Source organism: Acomys russatus, chromosome 10 (assembly GCF_903995435.1).
Source record: "Acomys russatus chromosome 10, mAcoRus1.1, whole genome shotgun sequence".
NCBI classification, from domain to species: Eukaryota; Metazoa; Chordata; class Mammalia; order Rodentia; family Muridae; genus Acomys; species Acomys russatus.
Genome location: NC_067146.1, coordinates 3,221,405 through 3,236,973, shown reverse-complemented (window position 1 = coordinate 3,236,973; position 15,569 = coordinate 3,221,405). Strand labels below are relative to the sequence as shown.

Genomic DNA, 15,569 nt, shown 5'->3' with positions numbered 1-15,569 from the left:
GACCAGGCAACCATCCAGAGACTTAAAACAACGAACACCAAACTTGCTCCTGAACGCTAGAGAGTGACCACACATTGTTCAGACACTTAAGTTCAAGTCTATTTAGTTTACTTCTTTGAGGCTCAATTTCCTCACTTAGGGATTAAATGAAACGATTTTTCTGTTTTTATGGCAGAGTCGGTTTGATAGGAAACATCTGGCAAATGGCAAAGAAATAATTCAACCATCAAAGCAGTCAAGGCATTCTCTTCATCAGCGATTATTTTGAAGATACCAAGGAGCAGGTAAAGAGGTTAGAAATTATGTGGCTGCTTTTGCTCGCCCTGGCAACATTGTTTCCTCTAAACATTTTAGTTAAGTTACAAGGCATCGCTTAACATATTTCAGGAAACATTAAAACTAAGTGGATACATCCCCATTGTTCTATCAAAATTAAGACAAGCCCACACTCTACAAATAAGAAGAGCCAAAGATTGACGAACAACTAACAGTGCCAAATTCCTCAACTGAGCTCGTGGTACTTACTAGAAAACAAAAACCTAGTTTCTCCACGAAGTCCATTTTCTCTCTCTGACCTCGGTGCATCCTATCCAAAAGCCTCCCACCCTACCTGAAACGTGGCCCTCTTCTTGCTAAAGCAGGAGCCCTCTTCTTAGCCTTCATTTTTCTTCAATTCAAATGTCCCAAGATCCAAGGCCAGGGGGGCGGTGGGCCGTGCGGAACAAGTGCCCCCTACCCTGAGGGTCCGCGCAGGCTGGGACCACCTTCCCTTTCTGGCGTCCTCCTCCCGGAGCACTACGCTCGCAGCCTCAGGACCGCGCAGCGGGGGCACCAGGAGCTCCGGTGGGTCTGGGTGGGGGTCCAGTTGGGGCCAGCCGCACCCGCGCCGCCACACCCATCAGCTGCCCGCGCCCGAATCCCCGCCGCGCGCCCAGCCCAACCAGGGCCCCAAGCACCCGGGCGCACGCAGGCTCGCACCTGAGACCCGCCGGAGTGTCCGCTCCGCTAGACTCCGGTGCCCGCCGCCCCCGCCGCCACCTCACCCAGCGCGATGTGGCCAGAGCTTCCGGACGCTCACGTGACCTCGCTACGTGGGGCATGCCGGGAGCTGTAGTCCGCCAGTGCCGCTTCATCTGCGAGCTTCGGAGTCTGCAGGTTGAGTTTAACTGGGCGCCTGTGGGCAGGAACAGTGGTCAGAAATGTTAGCTGAGAAGAACGAGAGATATAATTTGAGAAGAGCCAATAGGCTGACTTTTTTTTCCCAAAAAGAAGTCTTACTCTGCTTTAAAGTCTTGTTTAAGTAGTTGTCCATGTAGGTAGGAACATTCACTTGTCAGTATTTGCAGCTCTACACCCCGTTGCCATCCCACCAAAATAAATCATACATCTTAAGATCCCCAGCAGCAGGGCTGAAGAGATGATTGTGTGTGTGTGTGTGTGTGTGTGTGTGTGTGTGTGTGTGTGTGTGTGTGTGTGTTTTAAAATGGGGCTGGTGAGATGGCTCAGCAGTTAAGAGCACTGCCTGCTCTTGCAGCCGACTCAGGTTTGGCTCCCAGCGCCCACATTCATAACTCCAATTCCAGACGACCCTACACCCTCTTTTGGCCTCCGTGGGCACTGCTCACACACAGCATACTCACACACATGTACAAAACCACACAAATAAAAAGTGGAGGAGGAAGAGGAAGGGGAGGAGGAGGAGGAACATCCCACTGCCACCACCAGGTCTCTTCTTTTCGGGGTATCCAAGACCAAGTAACAAGAATGCTTTCTTGAGCCGGGCGTGGTGGTGCGCGCCTTTAATCCCAGCACTGGGGAGGCAGAAGGAGGCGGATTGCTGTGAGTTCCAGGCCAGCCTGGTCTACAAAGTGAGTCCAGGATGGCCAAGGCTACACAGAGAAACCCTGTCTCAAAAAGCCACACACACACACAAAAGAAAAAAGAAAAAAAAAAAAAAAAAAAAGAATGCTTTCTTATACTTCCAACATTCAAAACAAGATTACAAAAATCATAATAAACACAAAACATGCAGATAAGCAGGCCCCTGCAACACTTCCTTGTGGTCAAAAATGTTGCTTTCTGGGGCATTCCTGGACCTGGCTCCTTTCACAGTTAATCTTATGGCATCGTTGAAGTTGGCCAAACTTCTCTAAACTTGGACACCAACTATTAGTCAAACCTCACCAAAGGCTTGAAGGGTTCTTCTGGTAAGGAAAACTGAAGCCATACCAACAGACCCAGGATCCCCTAGCAGAGGAAAGCCTGGAGCAAAAGCCTTACAGCCACCTAAAAGTAGCTCAGCAGCCCCAAACCCCAACACAGAGGCATCAGTTTATTTGTTTGTTTGATTCAGAGCTTAGGGTACAAAGAAAAATGAAATGAGGGCCTGGAAAGCTGGTTGCTGCTTCCAGAGACCTGGATTCAATCCCCAGTACTACCTACGTTGTGCCTTACAACTGTTTGTAACTACAGGGGATTTGATGCTCTGACCTCCTCCAGCACCAGGCATGCACATGGCACACAGACATGTGTGCAAGCACAACATCTTACACAGTAAAGTAAAATTAAATAGAATAAAAGGAGAGGAAGTCAGAGAGAAGGATCCACCCAGCCAGGCTGCCAGGGGAAGTGCCTCAGGTACAGACATGGGCAAAAAGCAAAACCTAGCAGTAGATTCCCAACTTGTATGCATTTCAGGCTTTCCACTTGTGGATTTCAAATGAAGGAGGAAGGGAGATGGAGGTGCGGGGGAGATGGGCCAGCACTTAAGAGCAATTGCTGTTCTCCTGAGAGACCGGAGTTCAGTCCCAGCACCTACTTGAGGCAGCTCACAATCTGCCATAACTCCAGTTCGAAGGGATCCTATGCCTTTCTCTGATCTCCTTGGGTACCTGACCATGTGGCGCGCGCACACACACACACACACACACACACAGAAAGAGAGAGAGAAACAGAGGGGGAGAGAGAGAGAGAGAGAGAGAGAGAGAGAGAGAGAGAGAGAGAGAGAGAGAGAGAGAGAGAGGACTCAATCACATAAATAAAAAAATAAAAATTAATTAATTGAAAAAATGAAAATGAAGTAGAAAGGCATCCGGGAGGCTATTTGGCTGTTTTAACACTTGAGTCTCACCTCTAGTGCTCTCACAGTGTGTAATATGGGCTGGTCTGAGTCAACTGTTTTTTGTTGTTTTTTTTTTAAAACAGTAATCATGGGGCTGGAGAGATGGCTCAGAGGTTAAGAGCACTGCCTGTTCTTCCAGAGGTCCTGAGTTCAATTCCCAGCAACCACATGGTGGCTCACAACCATCTATGATGAGATCTGGTTTCCCCTTCTGGCTCTGGCGTGCACTCCGAACACTGTATACATAATAAATAAATAAAAATCTTAAAAAAAAAAAAAAAAAAAAAAAAAAAAAAAAAAACAGTAATCATTACCAAAAAGAAGGAAGGAAATACTTACAGCTCCGTCACTGCCACTGCAGGTCTTTATTTCCTGCCCCAGCCCACACGTTTGTGGTGGATCTTGACCTATATCTAGTTTCCAAGTTACACAAGTGGCAGAGGCTCTCAAAGCCATAGCCAGCAGCAGCATCTGACAGTGGCCTTTGTTTTTTTCTCACTCTAGGTAGCATGAGAAACTAATGCACTTTTGAGTTACCTTGCTTAAGAGAGATAGTCCTGAAAATCATTGTGGGTGGGATCTGGGGTAAGATGAGTCACAATGTAAAGGTTATTCGAAAGCATCACAGACACAATGCTCTTGAAGGAGGAATAATTGTCTCTTCTTTCAGGAATACCGGGAATTGAACTCAAGTCCTCTGGAAGAGCAACAAATGTTTTTATCCACTGAGCCACCTCTCCAAATTGAAAATCTAGTTTGGTTGGTTGGTTGGTTGGTTGGCTGGATTGTTCAAGACAGGGTTTCTCTGTGTAGCTTTGGCTGTCCTAGACTTGCTCTGTAGACCAGGCTGGCCTTGAACTCACAGCAATCCACCTGCCTCTGCATCCCGAGTGCTGGGATTAAAGGTGTGCGCCACCATACCTGGCCTGTTTGTCTTTTTAAGATTTATTTATTCTGTATACAGTGTTCTACCTCCAGGTAAGGCCTGAAGGCCAGAAGAAGGCCCCAGTTGTTATTATAGATGGTTGTGAGCCAATCATGTGGTTGCTGGGAATTGAACTCAGGACCTTCGAACGAGCAGCCTCTGAGCCATCTACTTCTTATGCTAAGCTCTTGGATAATTAGTAGAATATAGATAGACTCTTTGGGTGGAAACAGAAAAGAAAATTCATCTCAGATCTTTATTCCTACTGCCGGCATCAAGGACTAATCAATTCTAGGTTTCTCTCACTTAAAAATTAGCCTCTGCTGTGTGGTAGACTTTTTGTTGTTGTTTTGTTTTGTTTTTTGAGACAGGGTTTCTCTGAGGAGAAACCCTAACTGGGCTGGAACTGGTTTTGTAGACCAGGCTAGCCTTGAACTTATAGAACTTACCTGCCTCTGCCTCCCGAGTGCTAGGAATAAAAGTGCACACCAACATGTCCAGCATGTGGTGAAGCTTTTAAGTAAGATTTTTTTTTCCCCCTGGAAAGATGGTCACTGAATGCTCTTCCAGAGGTCCTGAGTTCAATTCCCAGCAACCACATGGTGGCTCACAACCATCTAAACTGTAAACTGATGCCACCTTCTGTCTGGTGCTCTTTTCTGTCATGCATGCATACATGCAATAGAGTGTGGATATACACAAATAAACCTTTAAAAAGACTTTTCTCTGCCGGGCGTGGTGACGCACGCCTTTAATCCCAGCACTTGGGAGGCAGAGGGAGGCGGATCGCTGTGAGTTCGAGGCCAGCCTGGTCTACAAAGTGAGTCCAGGATGGCCAAGGCTACACAGAGAAACCCTGTCTCGAAAAACCAAAAAAAAAAAAGACTTTTCTCCCAGACACATACCATACATACAATAAAGCACCTTTACTTTAGCCATTGTTTTGTTTTGGTGCTGCGAACAGAACCCGGGGCTTTACACTTGCTACCATTAATCTACCATAATCTACAGCTCCAACTGCTCTGAGATTTGTTTGTTTGTTCGTTTGTTTTTGTTTTTTTTTTTTAATTTTTTAAAATTAATTTATTCTTGTTACATCTCAATGGTTATCCCATCCCTTGTGTCCTCCCATTCTTCCCTCCCTCCCATTTTCCCCTTACTCCCTTCCCCTATGACTGTTCCTGTATATGCTCATAGGGTATCAAGTCCCTTCTCGGTAACCTGTTGTCCTTCCTCTGAGTGCCACCAGGTCTCCCCCTCCAGGGGACATGGTCAAATGTGAGGCACCAGAGTACGTGAGAAAGTCATATCCCACTCTCCACTCAACTTGTGGAGAATGTTCTGACCATTGGCTAGATCTGGGTAGGGGTTGCTCTGAGATCTTTTAATTCGGGGCTTTTTGTTTGGTTGACTTTGGACTTTTGTTATTTTGTTTTGTTTTGTTTATTTTATATTTATTTATTTTGCATCTGTGCATGTGTGTATGATCAGAGAACAACTTGCCACTAGTTGGGCCCTGGGATTAGAACTCAAGAACTCAGGTCTTCTAGCTTTTATCCACAGAGACATTCTATGGATCCTTGTTTTCTTTTCTTTTCTTTCTTTCTTTTTATTTATTTATTTATGTATTTATTTTTCGTTTTTGCTTTTGGTGGTGGTGGTGGTTGGTTGGTTGGTTGGGTTTTTTTTTTTTTTTTTTTTTTTTTTTTTTGTTTTAACATGGTTTCTCTATGAAGCAGTCCAACTGTCTTGGAACAGACCAGGCTGGCCATGAACTCACAGAGATCCACCTATCTCTGCCACCCAAGTGCTGGGGTTAAAGGCATGTGCCACACCACTGTCAACTGACTGATTTTACTCCCCCGCCCCTCCGTTTTTCGAGACAGGGTTTCTCTGTGTAGCCTTGGCTGTCCTGGACTCGCTTTGTAGATCAGGCTGGCCTCGAACTCACAGTGATCCGCCTGCCTCTGCCTCCCGAGTGCTGGGATTAAAGGCCACCGCCCGGCCCGGCTGTTCTACTTTTAAAAAGTTGCTTCGGCACCCTTTTCCTTCAGTGACTTCTCAAAACAAGTCACTCAAGACCCAGATCACTATGCTTCTGTGGGTCGATGTCGTCTCAGTTAACAGCCTGTCAGGCCAGGCAAACAAGCGTATCAGGCAAGATGTAGGATGAAGGATGCAGAGCCAAACAGGTGTCAGTTGAGTGAAAGGCTGGTCCTCCCTGGGCTTTCTCCTGGTCCAATGAATTCTGGCAGGAAAGCTCGTCGTGTGTGCTGTGCCCTGTCCCAGGCAGCACCTCACCTGAGGCTTCAGGCTCCTTGCAGGTAGGAGGTCTTGTTTTCCTTTCACTTTCTCGGGCCACCGAACCTGACGCCCGGGGGCCGGAACTACAGTTCCCACCGCGCAGCAAGGCAGGAGGAAGAAGGGCACTGAGGGCTGCAGAGGAAACCAGAAGAAAAAGCAAACACTGCCTGTTCGCCAGCGAGGTGAGAGAGGGACAGGTGAGCAACAGGTGAACCTGCGTGGGTGGGGGTGGGATGTGGGATGGTGTTGTCTGGGAGGACGCTGCCGCTTTCTCCTGGCAGGGCTTATATGCGAGCTTTAAGGGGACTTTTTGTGTGGAGCCCCAGGGACTTTGAGGGGAATGAGAATGGGGACTTTGAAACAAGGTTTCAGCTCAAGTTACAGTGATAAGATACCGGAAGTAGAATGGCTTTCTTCAGTTGAAAAGACGTGGAAGGGAGAAAAAAAAAAGTGGTTTGACTGTGCCTTTTGTCTGCTGGATCACTTGCCATGTGTGGTCAGGGGCATCCAAACAGGGTTACTAGACCATTCCTTGCCTCTTTAAAACCCTTGGTTTCTATCTGTAGACTGGATGCTTGTGTGCATTTTTATTTGTCTGTCAATACAGACAGGGGCTTTTCTATGTCATCAGAGAAAACCAAAGAGTAAGTCAGGGGGGAATGAGGGTGTCATGAAGCAGGAGCAGCTTACTGAACCTCAAATTCAATCATCATAGGGGGTGTTTTGGTCTCCTTTGATATTGGCTGCTTTAAATACCTGCTGAGTTGTCGGGAGGACTAAGAAATCAACCTGTTGTTACAGAGCAAGGGGAGCTCTGAGACTGGGACATGGAGCTGCCCCTGGGCACAACTGTATCCAAGACAAAACGGAGTTCCTTGAGATTGAAACTAGTTAGGCACAGGTGAAAACTGAAACAGAGATGCTGCAAGTGGTTGTAGTTTCAGGTGACTGCCGTCTCTCAGATCTCCTCGGGTTCACCTGGGAACCCTGCGTGTGTATCTGTTGTTGTTTTGATTTTTATTTATGTGTGTGTTCGTGTATGCACACCTCATGCGGCAGCCAGGAGTCAACTTTGTGTGTCAGGATCGGCTGCCATCCACCTTGGTTTTTGAGCAGGGACCTATCTATCATTTGCCTGGAGTTCACTGAGGGCTGGGCTCGCTGACCGATGAACCACAGGGGTCCTTGTGTACCACCTCTCCAGAGATAGGGTTAGCACTGTGAACCGCCATGTTTGGCTTCTTAATTTTTTATGTACACATAAAAATAAAAATAAATGCTTTCAGGGCTGGAGATATGGCTCAGAGGTTAAGAGCACTGGCTGCTCTTCCAAAGGTCCTGAGTTCAATTCCCAGCAACCACATGGTGGCTCACAACCATCTGTAATAAGATCTAGCATCCTGAGCCGGGCGTGGTGGCGCACGCCTTTAATCCCAGCACTCAGGAGGCAGAGGCAGGTGGATCGCTGTGAGTTCGAGGCCAGCCTGGTCTACAAAGTGAGTCCAGGATGGCCAACGCTACACAGAGAAACCCTGTCTCGAAGAAACCAAAAAAAAAAAAAAAAAAAAAAGATCTAGCATCCTCTGTACATGCAGACAGAACACTGTATACATAATAAATAAATAAATCTTTAAAAAAATAAAATAAATGTTTTTTTAATGTATTTATTTTTATCTTATGTGTATGGGTGTTTTGTCTGCATATATGTCTGCGCTCTGTGTGCGTGCAGTACCCAGAGAGGCCAGAAGACAGCATTGGATTCCCTAGAACTGGAGTTACAGATGGTTGTGAGCCGACATGTGGGTACTAGGAACCAAACCTGTGTCTTTTGAAAGAGCAGACAATGCTCTTAACTACTGAGTCATCACTCCACCGGCAAGTTTCACTCTATAGCCTTAGCTATCCTGGAGTTTGCTAGGTAGGCAAGGCTAGCCTTGAACTCACAGAGATCTGCTTCCTGGGTGCTGAGATTAAAAGTGTGTGTCACCACACCTTGTCCTGCCATATCATTCTTTTTGTTTGTTTGTTTTATAATTTATTTCATTTTATTTTATGTGCAATGGTGTGGGGGGGGGTGTCACATTCCTTGGAACTGGAATTGCAGGCAATTGTGAGCTGCCATTGCTGGGAATTGAACCTGGGTCCTTTGGAGGAGGAGACAGGCTCATAACCATCGAGCCATCTCTCCAACCCCCTGCCCCCCTGCCATATCATTCTAACTATAGTTTTAATTTTGAATATCCTCAAAATTCTAATTCCCTAGTTGAGAAAAATGAAGTGCTATTCAGAATAAAAAGACCACATGGGGGCTGGAGAGATGGCTCAGTGGTTAAGAGTGTTGCCTGCTCTTCCAAAGGTCCTGAGTTCAATTCCCAGCAACCACATGGTGGTTCACAACCATCTGTAATATGATCTGATGTCCTCTTCTGGCCTGCAGGTATACATGCAGGCAGAACACTGTATACATAATAAATAAATAAATAAATCTTAAAACACACACACACACCCACACACACGAGATGGTTCTGAGGCTAAAAGTACCTGAGTTCAATTCCCAACATCCACTTCAAGCTTTTTGGGAGGGGGCGTTGGGGGTTGAGACAGGGTTTCTCTGTTTAACAGCCCTGGCTGTCCTGGACTCCCTTTTGTAGACCAGGCTAGCCTCAAACTCACAGAGATCCACCTGACTCTGCCTCCAAGTGCTGGGATTAAAGATGTGGGCCACCATCGCCCATCTCCACTTTAAACTTTTCACAGCCTGTCACTCCAGTCCCAGGGTACCCGATCCCTCTAGCCTCTTTGAATATCTCATGTTCAGGACTGAGATTTCCTCAGTTCTGTCATCAAAGAATGGCCTTATAGATTTGAGGGCTTTCACAAAGCTGTGTCCACACATACCGAGGGGGCGGAGCTATAAGACCACTTCCTGCTTCCTACGGTGGACCAGTCAATGGGTCCTTCACCTATGAGAATGTTTGCCCTGTGAAGGCATGCCTACCCCAGCTTGTCTTCTATTGGATCCTGTGTCCTGGAGCCTGGTAGGTGCTCACTAGAGAAAAACTGAATGCCATCTTTCCTCCCTGGGTCTGTTCTAGGAAGCCAGAGCCATGCAGTTCTCTAGCTCAGCCAGACTAGCAGATGAGAATGTGGACTATTTGTTCAAGGTCATCCTCATCGGGGATTCCAACGTGGGGAAGACGTGTGTGGTACAACACTTCAAATCTGGCGTCTACAGTGAGTCACAGCAAAACACCATTGGGGTGGACTTCACAGTGCGCTCCCTCGAGATAGACGGCAAGAAAGTGAAGGTGAGAGGGGCACCAGGGGTAGCACCATGTTTTTTTTTTCCAGTTAGCCAGAGTCCCCATTTTAAGTAAGGTATAAACACAGAAGCCATAAAAGAAGATACTGCTAATCTACCTAAAGGTCATAATTACTACAGACCAAAAATATGATGGTCAAAAGAGGAATGACAAACCGGAAATGTTTGCTATAAGAAGAGCTAAGGGTCTTTTTTGTTTTCTTTTCTTTTGTTTTTGTTTTTTGGTTTTTTGGAGACAGGGTTTTTCTGTGTAGCCTTGGCTGTCCTGGACTCACTGTGTAGACCAGGCTGGCCTCAGACCCACAGAGATCCACCTGCCTCTGCCTCTCAGGTGCTGGGATTACAGGCATGCGCCACTGCACCCAGTGCTAAAGGTCTTTAATATGAAAAGAACTTGATAAATGTTTAGGAAAAAGACCAGCAACTCTGTGAGAGTGCATATCGATTATCCCGGCATAAGACTGAGGCAGAAAGACTGAGGCCAGCCTGGGCCACATAATTATTGCCAAGGCATACTGAACTATATAAGAACCCTGGAGCCGGGCGTGGTGGCGCACGCCTGTAATCCCAGCACTCAGGAGGCAGAGGCAGGCAGATCGCTGTGAGTTCGAGGCCAGGCTGGTCTACAAAGTGACTCCAGGACAGCCAAGGCTAACACAGAGAGACCTTGTCTCAAACAAACAAACACAAAAAAAAAAAAAAAAAAAAGAACCCTGTCAGGGTTGGAGAGATGGCTCAGCAGTTAATTGCACTGATTGCTCTTCCAGAGGACCTGGGTTCAACTCCTGGCACCCACGTGGCAGCTCACAACTGTCGGTAACTCCAAGATCAACACACATGAACACACGTGCAGGCAAAACACCAATGCACATAAAAAAATAAAAATAAATTAAAAAAAGAACCCTGTCTCAAAAATAAACAGAGCTAGGCATAGTAGTGTATGCTTGAGGCAGAGGCAATTGGACCTCTGTGAGTTCAAGGCCTCCCACAGCTATATAATGAGACTGTCTCAAACGTAAGTAGACGAAGGATCAAATATAAAAGTGGCCACAGAACAACAACAGAAAACTTGCTTCACAAGTTTTTTTAACAACAAAAACAGGCCCAGTATAACAGGTTGGCCTCAAGACTTATGACCTGAGAGCCTTCCCTGGGCTCTACTCTGTAGGAGACTCTGTTCTGACCTATGTGTGCAGCGAGAGGGGAAGAGGTCCCTGTGCACACCGAGAAGCACTGGAGAAGCCGGGAAACAGAAACAGGTTCATCTCTTCAAAGGAAGGAAATGGTTGCCTATCTGCCTGTTACTGTTTTTTGTTTTTATGTTTGTTTGTTTTTGTTTGTTTGCTTGCTTGCTCACTTTTAGTTTTGGAAGACAGAGTTTCTCTGTGTAGCCTTGGCTGTCCTAGAACTCACTTTGTAGGCCAGGCTGGCCTTGAACTCACTGAGATCCGGCCGCCTCTGACTCCCTGAGTGCTGGGATTGCAGGCGTGTGCCATCACAGCCTGTCAACGTCTATGATGTCTTGGTCCAGGGCAATCCTAACTCCCAGAGGCATTATGTTTACCTTAATCATTCTCCCTAGACTTTAAATCTGGAACACTGTTTGTAAGTCAACAGAGCCCATCTTTATGAAAGAAGCTATTTGTACTTTGTAAAAAGTCTCAAACATGTGTTAAGCTTTGTTGTATACACAGGAGTGAGTTAATTGTCATCAGAAAACCTTTTTTTCCAAAATCGTGCTGTACTTAAATATGGCTAAAATAAACAGCCTGGCATCAGGTTTCAGAAGTTTGGCCCAACACTGCCTGAGTCGTTGGGCTGAGACAAATTTCATTCTTACCTTATGGGGACCATTTCCCTGATGATGGTGAAGCTTGTAGGGACCCTACACACATATGCACCATGGCGCATGTGCACACCGTAAGTAAAATATAATTTTAAGGGGCTGGAGAGATGGCTCAGAGGTTCAGAGCACTGACTATTCTTCCAGAGGTCCTGAGTTCAATCCCCAGCAACCACATGGTGGTTCACAACCATCTGTAATGTAATCTGATGCCCTCTTCTGGCCTACAGGTGTACATGCGGGCAGAGTGCTGTATACATAATAATAAATAAATCTTTGAAAAAAACTATAATTAAAAAAATTCTTAAGCCGGGCGTGGTGTTGCATGCCTTTAATCCCAGCACTTGGGAGGCAGAGGCAGGCAGATCTCTGTGAGTTCAAGGCCAGCCTGGTCTACAAAGCAAGTCCAGGACAGCCAAGGCTACAGAGAAACCTTGTTTCAAAAAACAAACAAACAAACAAAATAATATGAACCCAAAAATCTAGGCCAAGGGATGTTTGAGGTCAAAAGTCAAAAGACCTAGGAATAAATAGCTCCTCCTACCAGTAGACGAGACCCTCAGGGTGACTGCTAAACCAGAGAGCACATTTTAGCCCTGCCTGGCCCTACTGAATCTGAACACATTTAAATAAGACCTGGGAATTTATTCGTTCTTTTTTTGTTTGTTTGTTTGACTTATTTTGTTTTGGGCTTTGGTTTGTGGTTTTTGGAGACAGGGTTTCTCTGTGTAGCCTTAGCTGTCCTGGACTCACTTTGTGGACTAGGCTGGCCTTGAACTCACAGGGATCCACCTGCCTCTGCTTCCCGAGTGCTGGGATTAAAGGTCCGCACTACCATACCTGTTCTTTTTTTTAATGATTTATTTATTTATTATATATACAGTGTTTTTGCCTGTATGTACTCCTGAACATCAGAAGAGGGCATCAGATCTCATGATAGATAGTTGTGAGCAACCATGCAGTTGCTGGGAATTGAACTCAGGATCTTTGGACGAGCAGCCAGTGTTCTTAGCCTCTGAGCCATCTCTCCAGCCCTTGTTTGTTTGTTTTTCCTGAGACAGGGTTTCTCTGTGTAGCCTTGGTTGTCCTGGACTCGCTTTGTAGACCAGGCTGGCCTCAAACTCACAGAGATCCATCTGTCTCTGCCTCCCAAGTGCTGGGATTAAAGGCATGCGCCACCACACCCAGCTCCCTTGTTTGTTCTTTTACAAAGTATATTATATTATGTATTTGCTGTGTGCCTGTGGCAGTGCTAGCACGCCTGCCATGGTGTGTATATAAAAGGACAACCTGCCAGAGATGGCTCTTTCCCTTCACCGTATGGGTCCCAGGGATTGAACTCGGATCATCGGGCTTGGCAGCAGCACCTTTACCCACTGAGGCATCTTGCCAGCCCACAGGAAACTGTTTGTAAGATGACTTAAATGGAGGAATGTCCATCTTGCTAGAAGCCCTGTCACCTCTTCTGCCCTGTAGATGCAGGTGTGGGACACTGCGGGCCAGGAGCGCTTCCGTACCATCACCCAAAGCTACTACCGAAGTGCCCATGCAGCCATCATCGCCTATGACCTCACACGACGGTCCACGTTCGAGTCTGTCCCTCACTGGATTCATGAGATAGAAAAATATGGAGCAGCTAACTTGGTCATCATGCTGATCGGTAGGGTGTTTCTTAACCCAACTCTGCGAATGCTCAGTAAGCTTTCCTAAGTAGTGGACCATGAGATCCTAAAAGTCTTGAGAGTGCAGTCACATATTTCCTGGTCTCTGGATAATGAGGCAGGAAGGTTGAGAGTTCAAGGCTAGCATGAGTAAGAGAGTGCAACAAGCAATGCCTATAATCCCAGCACTCAGGGAGGCAGAAAGAGGCAGATGTCTGTGAGTTCAAGGCCAGCCTGGTCCAGGACAGCCAAGGCTACACAGAGAAACCCTGTCTCAAACAAACAAACAAACAAACAAACAAAAATAACTAAATAAAAGTACAAAAGACAGAAGGAAGGGGAAGGGGAGGGAAGACAGACAGGCTCTGTAACTCTGTCATGTCACATTTGCACATCTTTCACCTGCAGGAAACAAATCAGACTTGTGGGAGAAGCGACACGTCCTGTTTGAGGATGCCTGCACGTTGGCGGAGAAGTATGGCCTCCTGGCTGTCTTGGAGACATCTGCCAAAGAATCCAGAAACATCGATGAAGTCTTTGTCCTCATGGCGAAGGAGTTAATTGCCCGCAACAGCCTGCACCTGTACGGGGAGAGTGCCCAGGAAGGTGTCTCCCAGAATTCCAGCCCAGTTCTTGTAGCTCAGGGCCCCAGCAAGAACACCCACTGTACTTGTTGAACATGTGTGAGAAGCCAACACAGAAGTCGGAGGATCGAGACCAGTGTCTCCCGGTGACATTGCCGGCCGAGCCTTAATCCTGGACTACGTGGGCAGCACTGAGGAAGGGGGACACCTCCGACCTTACAACAAGAGTCCTAGGGAAATGAGGACTCCAGGCCCTGGGGAAGTGTTAGGATGGATTTCCACCCCCAGTCTGGTCTCCGTCTCCCCAACATCCCCATTGTTTTATAGGAGTTTGTTTCTCTGTTGTACAAAAACAGCAGTGAAGGGGAGAGCAGGAATATGCAGAGGGCATTTGGAACATTCTGGATTAGGGAGGAGCCTAGGCACCTAAACCATCCAATTATCTACTATTCAGAAGTCAGATCTGCAATGACATTAAATTGTCCTAGAGATTATTAGCAAACCAGTGTTGTGTCACCTCGTATCAGATGTGCCCGAAGAGCAGCTGTAGTGGAGTAGCCCGCACTTTCAGGAAGACAAATAGAGGTTTAAGGGGGATGCTCAGTAAGTAGCAGGGCAGTTGGTAAGCATGTATAATGTCTCAGGTTTAATCCCGGCACTGCAAAGATATATAGATGAAAAAATACTGATATAAACGTAAAGGAGGCCAAGCATGGTGGCATGAGACTATGATGACCCCAAACCTGGGAAATAGAGACCAGAGGTTAGGGGTTGAAGGTCATCCTGGCTACATCTTGAATTTGAGGCCAGCCTCTGTCTGAATGGGACTCTGTCTTATGATATCATATTTAACAGAGTAAGGCCTGGTGGTACAGACCTGTAATTTCATCTACTCAATAGACCGAGGCAGGAGGATCAACATTTCGGACCAGGGCTGAAGATATGGCGCAGTAATTAGCAGGTACTGCTCTTGCGGAGGAACTAATTTGGTTCCTGGCATCCATTTTGGGCCACTAACAGCAACCTGTAATTCTAGCTCCTGGAGATCTGATGGTCTCTTCTAGATTTCACAAGAACATGCACTCACACCACACACACAGTACACACTCACACAGACACAGTATACACTCACACTCACCCACCCACACACCTAAATCTTTACAAAGCTCAAGATCTGCCTTGACTACAAAGCAAGTTCAAAGCAGGCCTGTAAAACTTATCAAGACTCTTAATTCAATACAAATGGCTGGTCAGGAGGCAGTGGCAAAAGTCTTTAATCCCAGCACTTGGAAGCCAGAGGCATGCAGATCACCAAGTTCAAGGCCAGCCTGGTCTACAAAGTAAGTCCAAGACAGCCAAGGCTACACAGAGAAACCCTGTCTCAAAGGAAAAAAAAAAGAAAGAAAGAAAAAAGGCTGGGAATATCCAGTGGCTGGGTGCTTTCCTAGCATGTTCAGGTCCTGGGTTCAATCCCCAATACCAGAACCAAAACAAACAAACAAACAAACAACCTTCCAAAAACGTAAAGGAGACAAGAAAGAGGTAGGCATTAGGGTAGCACCCAGCATGGAAGGGATCTTGTAGCTTCCGGAGACTAAGCCGCGGAAGGCAGCAGGCACCTGCTGACAGGCACTGGAGGGTAAAGGTCGAAGCCTGCCCCTCTGTGACTGACAGAAGTTGGGTGAAACCAATGGGGGAGTCAGCAGGCCTCCAGTTTACCAGCTCCGGAACAGGGGCGAAGCTGAAGTCTCTCCCTGCCCACTCGTCCCGCCATGAGTGGCTTGCTTCCTCCTTTTCCCTGCTGTTTTA

At 46.7% G+C, this 15,569-nt stretch overlaps 1 protein-coding gene across 2 annotated transcripts; it reads left to right on the top strand.

Moving 5' to 3' along the window:
- The first annotated feature begins 6,297 nt into the window (after nt 1-6,297).
- Rab19 (RAB19, member RAS oncogene family) lies at nt 6,298-13,875 on the top strand. Of its 2 annotated transcripts, none has more exons than XM_051151549.1 (4): nt 6,298-6,532; nt 9,446-9,658; nt 12,992-13,175; nt 13,585-13,875. In XM_051151549.1, exons 2-4 carry the CDS (start codon nt 9,458-9,460, stop codon nt 13,851-13,853), a joined length of 654 nt encoding a protein of 217 aa, XP_051007506.1. In that variant the 5' UTR covers nt 6,298-6,532; nt 9,446-9,457; the 3' UTR covers nt 13,854-13,875. The 2 variants fall into 2 exon arrangements, with proteins under 2 accessions (XP_051007506.1, XP_051007505.1); XM_051151548.1 differs by having other exon boundaries at nt 6,298-6,547.
- Nucleotides 13,876-15,569: the final 1,694 nt, after the last annotated feature.

What these genes read in the sequence shown, in the direction of transcription:
- Rab19 (XM_051151549.1), top strand. Translation starts at nt 9,458, where the DNA reads ATGCAGTTCTCTAGCTCAGCCAGACTAGCAGATGAGAATGTGGACTAT. An exon ending in TAGACGGCAAGAAAGTGAAG is followed by an intron (nt 9,659 to 12,991) that starts GTGAGAGGGGCA and finishes TCTGCCCTGTAG; the next exon opens with ATGCAGGTGTGGGACACTGC. An exon ending in CTTGGTCATCATGCTGATCG is followed by an intron (nt 13,176 to 13,584) that starts GTAGGGTGTTTC and finishes TTTCACCTGCAG; the next exon opens with GAAACAAATCAGACTTGTGG.